Here is a 10,018-nt window from a genome sequence, read left to right on the forward strand (position 1 = left end):
CAGCGCCAGGGTACATCTCAGGCTGCCAATGTCTCGGAGTACAACGCCACGGCGCTTATGGAGCTCCTGCGCGAGAAGGAAGAACGGATTCTCGCTCTGGAAGCTGACATGACCAAGTGGGAACAGAAATACCTGGAGGAGAGTGTGATGAGACAGTTCGCTTTGGATGCAGCTGCAACTGTGGCTGCTCAGAGGTAAGTGAGCCTATTCATAGTACAGGGATTATTTTCATTTTCCATTTGATAGTCATATTTCCCACCAAGGAATGTTGTCATGCCACCTTCCCATGATACCTCTCCTTGCAGTCCGAACAGCATCTAAAGCTCCTGCATGCAAGCGGAGCTTGGCTGCTTTTCCTGGGAGCTGTGTAATTGCCAAAAATTAGAAACTTTTTTCCAGGGGAAGATTCCTCCCCCACCATGCAAGAGCCATTTTCCAGGCTAGAATTGTTCTGAGCCATTCCTAGAAGCTATTGACTCCAAAATAGATGTATGAGGAGGGTTTTTTTGTTTTGTTTTGTTTTTAAACAGGAATCAGTCCTCGCTGAAGTCATGTGAGATGGGGTAAGCTTGGTGATTCACGTCGTTCACCCTGAATGGCTTACTTGTTCTCCAGAATGTTTTTGCAAATTACTTTGTGGTATTATCCGCAACACGGTTACTAACCCGAGACATCTATTAGGAAATTGTGCTCAAAGCGTTGTGCTGTGCATGGAGGGCATTGCTTGTGGGGGTGGGAGGGAAAGGGTGTCTGAAATTTGGTAACAAGCTCACATTCCAACACAACTGTCCAGAAACACTTAATATGACTGTAAATAGGCCCAAGTGTTTTAACTAGTTGGTAAACAAGAACTGCTGTTGAAGTGCAATTCTTTGACATTAGGTAGTGCTTACAAGTAGTTTTATTGCTCACTGGTTTCTGGCTCTTAACAGCAGCAGATTTTATTTTAGCTTGTTTCGTGAACCAGCTTCAAATAGGGATGTTATCGCAACTGGGTTCCTAGCTCATAACATCATCCTCGAATTCCAGGGGGAAAGTTGCAAATCTGCTAGGTTAGCCTTTAAAGGGTTATCTTATCTTGCTCCAGAAGCAGGCTGTTATTTTAGGGTATTGATGCTTCTTGTGCACTGTTTTCTGCCTCTCCGGAGATTCCCAGAAGGCCCTGCTACTGCTTGTCCCTAGAGCCATGTTACATTTTCAGCGTGCACTGATAAGTAGGGGTCTGGTCTATCGTTCATCATAGAATGAGAGGGGATGTGTTGGGCCTGTGCAGCTTTTGTTACGTGAACAGCAATGCTTTCCAGTCGAGGAAGAGCCAACCTCTCAGACCTAGTTTTCCATTTCCTTCTAGCTGCTTCTCCCTTAAAAGAGACCATTCCCTTAGCGTGAATGCTGTGGAAGTTTATATGCATCTGGGACATAGGGTATGCCCTCCTGAAAACAAGCAAACGGACAAAAGGCTCTGAAAGCATTCTGCTATTTTCAGTGGCAGCCTCTTCTACCTTGTGCACAAATTGCCTTTCCCTTTTCTTTTACAGTGGAAAAGAGTATCCCTTAGGAAGCTGAGGTTGCAGGAAGGATGCCTCAGAGCAGAGGCAGGAATCTGGGTCAGTTTAGATTTCTTTGTGCCCTTCAGTGCTCAGTGCTTTGCTGTTCCTGATTTGTTGTTTTTGTTTTTTTCTGTTCTGTTTGCTTGGTTTAGGGTTAAAGGTACATTCACTAGCCAGTTCTTAGTCCTGCTGGATATGAGAGAACAAATTGTCTGTTATAATGAGTTGGAGCTATTGTCATAGTAACTTTATTCTGATTGAACAGCAACAAGTAGGATGAACTATACATTATGTTTTGGTTAGTGGACTGAACTATTTAGTGCTATGTAGTGTCAATCTGAAACAGTTTTTAGCCTACTCCAAGTTGTTTGGACCAAGCTATTTAGAATTGTTTAAGAAATTTTGATGCCTCGTTCTGTTAGTACTCAGATCCCCCGTGTGACTTTGTTAGACAGGGAAGGGACAGCTTTACATCTGAAGCTAAATTTGCGCTGTCTCAATCGTAGAAAAGTGCCTGATGTTCTACACCATTTCCCCCCTTCCTCATGTCCTTGGATTTGCCCTGTCAATCAGTTTACAGTAGTTCAGTTAATCAGTTAGAAAGATCATAGATTTGCATGGGATGGATAGTAGATTGTGTATTGTTATAATGACTTGCATATTTTTGTAACCCTTCTTTCATTAGGACTGGGATTTGGATTTTTGGAAGACACTGAACCAGCCTATTCTCAGAAAAAAAAAAAAGGATATTCTTGTTTGTTACTTTTGAGCAATCATTTTGTGCTGTTAGGAGGAAAGCAGCAAACTTGACAAAAAGTGGTCCTTCATCTGCTCTACTACTTGTTCTCAGGGACACGACAGTGATCAACCACTCGCCTAACCCTAGCTATGACACCTCGCTGGAAGCTCGCATTCAGAAGGAGGAGGAAGAGATCCTGCTTGCCAACAGGAGGTGTCTCGATATGGAGGGCAGGTAACATGCAGTTTGCTCCTACCCGGCTTCTTTAGGATGGGATTTTAAATGAACTGTCTGGGGTAGGTGCCTCACAACCAGAAATTCTTGTGTCTTCACCAACAGCAACACTGACTTATTTGGCCAAGGAAGTAGCTGCCTGGCAATCCAAAACCTGTCTTGATACTGAGGGCTAATGCTAAAAAGTCTTGTCTTAGATTGTGCATCATGTTTACTCCTCTTTCTTCAGGGCATCTTCCACAGACCCCAATTTCAAGCCATCTCTTAAGAGCCCCACAGAGCTGTTTTCCCTGGGGTTTGGCACAGTGCAAACTCCAAAGAGTGCTAATCCTCTTCTTCCTATTGGTCTCATTTCTTGACCATAACTCTCAGTTCTGTCTCAAAGCCTCTTCGGTGTTGCTCAAACCAGCTTCCAGTAGCCAAAGATGGGTGGGTAACTCAGCAAAGTGCTCTCATGCACGCGTAAAGGAAGCGTGTTGTGTGATCTGCAATGGGGGGCCAGTAAGCAGCCAGTATTCGGGGCAGTAAGCTCACTGGCACCCTCCCTCTGCCTCCCCTAATGCCTAAGGGAGTTCTGGTCACGGCCATGGGGACACTGAGGCCTCAGTTGAGGAGACTCAAATTCAAGTACGTTATCCCTCTTTGTCTTTCTTGAAAAGGATCAAGACTCTGCACGCTCAGATCATCGAGAAGGATGCCATGATCAAAGTCCTGCAGCAGCGCTCCCGGAAGGAGCCTGGTAAGACAGACCAGCTGTCCTCGATGAGACCTGCCAAGTCGCTGATGTCCATCTCGAACGCTGGCTCGGGCTTGCTGTCCCACTCATCAACACTGAGCAGCACTCCCATCCTGGAGGAGAAGAGGGAGGACAAGAGCTGGAAAGGCAGCCTAGGTAAGCTTGAAACAACAGTGGCAATTCAGATACACAAGTCACCACTTAGAGGGGAGGCAGCAGCAGGAAGAAGGTGCATCTGACTGACTGACTGACTGATGGACCGACCTAGCATGTGGTAAAGCTGACTGCAAGCAAGATGGGACATGTTTGGAACAACTGCTTGTTTTAATCACTTTGGGGGAAGCAGTGACTTCTGATGGCCAGGCTCTGTCATTAAAACAGTTAAGCCTTAATTCCCACTTGGTTTGGGTACCTGACTTCAGAAACGTTTGGGATCTAGTTTTCAGAATTCCCAAGCACTTGCTTTCACCTGGGTGGTTACAGCTGTCTGAAGGTGTAAAGTCTCCTTGAAGAAGTAGCCAGCAGGGAGATTAATCAGGTTTGCTATCCTGTAGTGTTGTACCTGCAGTAACATGACTCCCGTCTGGAGTGGCTCAACACCATTGTTCGGAGAAAGTAGGTTGTAACAAAGCAAATTTTAGGTGACTTTTTTTCTTTTTTTTTTTTCTTTCCTCTAGAGAGGAGCTAGGTTCAAAGCTCCTCCCTGTGAGAACAAAAGACCCTGAGATGTAAGTGAACATCTCTTGCAGATGATTTCAGGGTGTGCAGGTTTACCCTGCCATAGCTGGGCCACTGCTTAGAGAGACAGGGAAGTAAGGTGTTAGTACGCACTCGAGTATCTTTGCATGCAGGAACAAGAGGATACTGCCATTCTTTTAGGTACTTCAGTACCTAGTGGTGAAAGGTGTTACAGAAAGGTAAACTAGTGCTGTCTGCTGAAGCACAGAACGCTTTCCAGATCCTGGAGCAGGTACTATGAAAAGGGGCAGAACAGATGCCCGTTAGTTTACTGAGACTGTGAAACTTCCTTCCCTTTTTCCACAAAGGTGTTCTGCTGGGAACAGAATATCGCTCCGAATCCATTCCCTCCACGCCCTCTCCAGTCCTTCCTTCCACCCCGTTGCTGTCAGCACACTCGAAAACGGGCAGTAGAGACTGCAGCACCCAGACTGACCGGGGGAATGAACAAAGCAAAACTGCATCTTCCACGGCAGCTCCCACCCCAGGGCGGCTCCCCAGTACCAGCCTGGCCTACAACGCGGACAAAACAGGTAACAAAACTCAGCTGCTGTTCCAGAGGGGCCCCTGCCACTCATTCGCCATTTGTTCTGCTCCATGGGACCAGCCCCTGCATGTCTCCTTTTTTTTTCAGCTCAGGAAAACTATGTTTAGTTTTTGGGAGGACAGATGGTTCTCAGGGACAAGTTTGACCTCCTTTGGAGGGGATTCCAATAATGCTCATAGGAAAAAAGCCCTAAGTGGTAGTGTAAGTGTGGACACACTGGGTGGAGAGGTATAGCAAGATTTAAGATTCCCTCAGCAATTGGAGCAGGTGTGTGCTAATCTCAGAGTAGTCTCTGAGCTGGTGTCTGCTCTGAAGTAAATTGCAAGTGGCACGCTCACAACTAAGCAGCTTATAAAAATGGGCTGTAGAAACCGGCCATGGCATTTTAGTGGGTATTCAAAGTGAAGTGGCCTCAGATAAGGAGGAGGGAGAAGAAGGGAGGGTAACTATCATGATAAAGTTGTCTAGTTATTGCACTATCCCAGTTGCAGGACTGACCTCAGTGTTAGCAGAAGTAGATCCATTTGACAGTGACTGTCACAGAAGCTGAATTTGCTTCCCACAGAGCTCCAAGCTGGCAAGAGCAGCTCATTTTCCAGCCTACTCTGCCAAATCAATGCAGATTACATAACCTTGCCTCTTCTACTTACAGACATTACAATTATGTTGTTCTTTATGGAAGAGTGAATTTTGGCTGGTCTGCTGTGCATCTTGCCCATGCTAGGCTATTTAATGGGTATCAAGGGCAACAGGTGAACAGGTTTTGTGGTGAAAGTCTACACTGACTGCATTGGTTTAAATGCAGTGGGTCCAGTTTTGTGTGTCATTGTATGTCAATGGGAGGTATCCAAAGGGAATTTGAGCAAGTACCTCTATTTGTCTGGCTATAAACATAAAGAAATGAATCTTTTAATTTAAACAACTGGTCCTTTGGCCAATGACAGAAGATGACTTTTAAAACATTAACCTCATCTTTCTAATCCTGCGCTCGCAGTGGTTGTCGATTCAAGCTACAGCTTTGATTGTCTGTATTTTGTTTCTGCTCCTAACGTAGATGGGCCACTCTTCCACTCCAGCACTCTCGAAAGAAAAGCCCCTGTTCAGAGCGTGGGGCAGGACCTCCCAGATGGAGAGATGGTTGAATACCTCATCTGAAAGGCTGAACTGGGATCTGAGCTGGGATACAATAGCAAGAATTTTTTTTAAAGACGTTTTTATTGGGAAAATTTGTAGTACCTGAGTAATAAAAGAACACTCAGCTGTTTGCTCTTGTATATTATGTCTCAAAAGTATGGACAGGTTAATTTATAATTTGTTCTAAATTATCAAAACCCTGTAACACTTGTTCTTTGACAGTTTCCCTGCTTATTTTTTAAATACTGGATCTGGTAATGTCTGGAGAAAAAAAACATGATCTTAGGTGCACTATATCATTTCAGTATTTTTTTTAAAGTCTTGTCTTTTAAAAACAAGCACAAGTACCTACTCTCAGTAGTTGGTTAATTATCTAACTTTTGAACATGGTAAGATGGGTGTAATAGCCTTACAGTGATCAGAACCAGAATGTGGGCCCTGGTTGTGAGCATCGCTTATGGTTTCAGAGTACAGGTATTCTGAGGAGCTTTTATAAACTTCTGAGCTACGGTCAAGGGAGACTTCTCTTTACCCCCAGTGTGAGAAGTCAGAATAGGTATTTCATATTCACAGGCTGGTAGGATTTCTATTTTCAGTGTGCTGACGTTTTTTTTTTTTTTAGTTCTGAAATTGTGCTGTTTCTTTACAAAAAATACAACTCCAGTGATTAATGTCACGTTTGACATTTTCAGTTGCGTCAGAAGATTCGCCATACTTTCATACATAAGTACTTTTCCAATAATTTATACAGTGGATAATAAGTAATAATGCATTCACGCTTTACATAAATAAAAAAGAACAGTGTACAGGCTCAGTCCTGATCTCTGTTAGATCAGTTTTCTGCCATTGTAATCCCACCGGCTTAGTGGAATTACCCCAAATTTACAACAGTCTAAGTGGCAAGCCCCCATGCTTTTCAGTGTTAGCAAACTGATCTGCTGCCTCTGTGGAGATATTTAGCAGATCTTTCTCTATTTCACATCCCCTTCTACCTTGTACATCCCTCATTCTCAGAGATACTAGATTCTTTTCATACAGCAGTGCCTCAGAGCTAGAACTTTAAACAGTAGCTTTGGGTAAAGCAAATTGTGGCCTTCCAGAATATCTGTCATCATCTGACTGGAGAGAACAACTTAAAGAATATCCCAGAATCATTAAAGAAGGTAGTTGCATGTTTTAGTGATCCGTTTCTCTTTCACATTCTTGGGAACTAGCGCAAATGCTGCAATACTCTGGTTGCAGATGCTATAAGGAGATATTAAGACCAGTACAAGTACATGTTTGAGGACTTTTTGTTACTGTCTTTGCATTACTAAAACACTTCAATATTAATTTCTACTAAAAATTACTTTTTTAAACTTGAATGTTAAGATGTTTAATTAACCAGTGGTCACATGTCAGGAACCTGGCTAGTCTCAGCTTTCTTTGCAGCATTAGAGTAGGCAGATTTCAGACCCTTTCATTCCAGAAATAAGGAAAATAAGCAATTAATTGCCCAAAAGTTACTGAATGTCCTCGATTCTTACTGAGTTGACACTATTGATGCAGTGTCCCGTTGAAATGGCCTTACCAGTTTGACAGATACAACATGAATTTTCCTGTGGAGGGTTGGGAGGTGAAAGGAGAAAAGTGCCTTTTCCTTTTCTGTCTGCTCCTCAGGTGACTTAGCAGTGCCTATAGAGAAGCTGTGAGCTGGAGTCCAGTTGTCTTTAGAGATAAGTACTTTTAAAAGCAAGGCAAATGGTTCGATCAACGCTAGCAGATTTGCTGCTTGTTGCTGTTCTTCAGCCTATATTCCTAGACCCACAGAAGTTAGAGATGGCAAAATGTAGACGTAACCTCTTTGCTGGCGACCTCTCTAACAGACTGAGCAAACTCCCTTCCCTCACCACTGCCTAAGACACTTCAGAGCTGCACCTTAAGGCTTAGGCTGCCTCTGCCGTATGGGGCAGCTTCTTTCTGGGCAGTGCGGTAGACCTTCCCTAAGCATATTCTAATAATTTGTCTGAATTAGTTCTCCATCCTTTTCTGGACAAACTGTTAACAGGCTCTTCTTTCTCATCCCTGAGAATAGCTTCCATTTATTTCTGTTGGCTTAGTTCCATCCCATTATATGAAGTAACGCCCACTCTGGACAATTCTGAGTGATTTCTTTTCCTCCTGCACAGTTGTCGGAAATGCAGGAGAAGCTTTTCTCATTAGGTCACTGTGTCCATCTTTCTGCCATTTCAGGATCATTTTCTAGATTACATGATGTGGTTTGGGCTTAGAGTGAACAATAATGGCGATCGGATGCTTGTGGGATGTGTGTATATGCGTGTCTGTCTCAGGGAGAGAGATGTTTGAGTGTTTTTCTGTTCTTTTAAAGTTGGGAAAAGTTATATTCCATCGTTACAAGTGCTTTCCAGCAGTAAGAAAGGAGTTTTACATCTGTAGGGCTCTAGACAAACTGCTCCAACTCAGCTGATCCACGTTAATTCTAAAACATGTAGGAAAACTTGGACTGTTTATTGACACAATCTGTTTTAGAGAACTGATTTTCCCCAGCAGGTATTGACCGTTCAGCTGGCCTGGGTTAAAAATAATGTGTTTATTCTCCTTGCAACTCGTTTTCAAACTGAATTCCACTGTAATCTACTTTTACAAAGAAAGAAGTATATAATAGCTTTCTGTGAATAAAATACAGATTATGCACCGCAATTATCTCCTCCAAAAACGGAAGCTAGGAGGTCTCTGACAGTACAAGCCATCGGGATCACCTAGCGACCTTGGCAGTTCCTATACCAGTGCGAGTAAAATTGAAAGAAAATGTCATGGTTTTACACTGCTTTGGTCAGGTTCTTTGCCTTATTTTTTAGTTTTGGTTTCTTCCAAAAGTAACCCCCAATTCCCCCCGCCCCAGATCTCCTGCCGTGGTGGTCTGAGGTCATCTTCCTGTACTGACAAACTAGGAGCCTGCAGGAACGTGTGCGTTCCTTTGAGCTTCCTCAGAGCCATCCTGATGTGAATGTAAAAGAGCTGCTTTCTTTGAGGAAGATGTGTACTATAGTCTTCAGTCTCTCTGTACAGATTCTTATGTTTTTAAGCAGAAACTGCTTTAAGGAGACAAACTGCACACCTAGTTCCTTTCTTTTCTGTAGAGCTTATTTCTAGTAGAAAATAATTTTTAACACAAAATGATTGCAATGACCTTCTTTGCAAACCAAAACTTTAGACCAAGAGTTTTTCTTAAACTCGGGTATTAGAAGCAGAATTGTAGCTTTTATAAAGAAAGCCACATATTCTTCTTTGTAGAGCAAAACAAGAAAATCGAGTTTAGTTATTTTTTCCTCTCTCCTTTCACTGCTTCCAGAAGGGCCAAAGTCACGAGGCCTTTCCTTGGGCAGTCCCGGCGCCGTTTGAAGGCTTGGGAAGCTGCCTAGCATCTGGAGCCTTTTGTTCCCAGCTGGCCCGGTGTCATTATTAACTTTAAATAGCTCCTACCTGGCAGCTGCTGTGGGGTCTGGAGCAGTAAGTTTTGGTCTATGCTCTGACGACTCTTGGGGATCTCTGGGTAACTCCTCAGGGGTCTGCGCAGCGTAGCTAAGGTAAGCAAATGCTATCAGGGAGCTTAAATTCTTTATATGTGGTTTGTGCCTCTGTTTGGCAAGTTGCAGAGATCAGCAAGATCTGAGATGCTGCAAATGGCATTAGTTTTGCTGCCTTTCTGAGACCGCCCGAGTGAGGGGACTTGCAGGGCTTGAGGCCAGAGCCATTTCCAAGGATACCTCCTGCTCCAGGAGCCCGCGCCGACGACCAGTGCTGCGTGCGAGCTGGCGAACGGCTGCAGCCCGCGTGCCACCTCTGCAGTAGTCTCCAGAGACGCCTGTACAGTGAATCCTGATAACCGTGGCCAGGAGACCCGTTTTTCCAGTGGTTATAAAAGGTGGCACCGTAAACTCAGTGCAGGGGGCCTAGCAAAGCCCCAGAGGTCATTTGGCTTTCCCTCCCTCCCTCCGTCCGCGTGAGACTGGCGAAGGTTAGCCCGGATTCACTGTACTTCTCCCTGCGTTTTGCTCCGTGCCGGGGTGGGGGGCTGTGGGGAGGGGTCCTCTTTTCATGTATTTGTATAGGAACCTTTTTTAAAAAGCTAGCATTTTTATGTCTAGAAAGTAAAAAGACATTGTAAAATGTAATTGTACTGTATTTATGAAGAAAATACATTTCTTTTCAAAAAGATCTTGCTCTAAGTTGGTTTTAGATTCTGATTTCCGACAACATCCTCTCGTAGGCTTTCGGAAGCATTAAACCCCCTCTGGCTTGCGCTGCCGTGTCCGCATACAGCGTTAGGGCTGTGCTAA

At 44.1% G+C, this 10,018-nt stretch overlaps 1 protein-coding gene across 7 annotated transcripts in view; it reads left to right on the forward strand.

The window, feature by feature from the left end:
• AMOT (angiomotin) overlaps window positions 1-5,808 on the forward strand; it is a 59,905-nt gene extending 54,097 nt beyond the window's left edge. For all 7 annotated transcript variants that reach the window (XM_064518119.1, XM_064518118.1, XM_064518120.1 and 4 more), the window contains 6 exons: window positions 4-194; window positions 531-563; window positions 2,401-2,523; window positions 3,183-3,415; window positions 4,306-4,530; window positions 5,599-5,808. In XM_064518119.1, the coding sequence (XP_064374189.1) occupies window positions 4-194; window positions 531-563; window positions 2,401-2,523; window positions 3,183-3,415; window positions 4,306-4,530; window positions 5,599-5,699 (906 nt within the window). In that variant the 3' untranslated portion in view covers window positions 5,700-5,808. The remainder of the gene's footprint in view (window positions 1-3; window positions 195-530; window positions 564-2,400; window positions 2,524-3,182; window positions 3,416-4,305; window positions 4,531-5,598) is intronic.
• The last annotated feature ends 4,210 nt before the right edge of the window (window positions 5,809-10,018 follow it).

The sequence above is a fragment of the Dromaius novaehollandiae genome, chromosome 11, assembly GCF_036370855.1.
Source record: "Dromaius novaehollandiae isolate bDroNov1 chromosome 11, bDroNov1.hap1, whole genome shotgun sequence".
NCBI lineage: Eukaryota > Metazoa > Chordata > Aves > Casuariiformes > Dromaiidae > Dromaius > Dromaius novaehollandiae.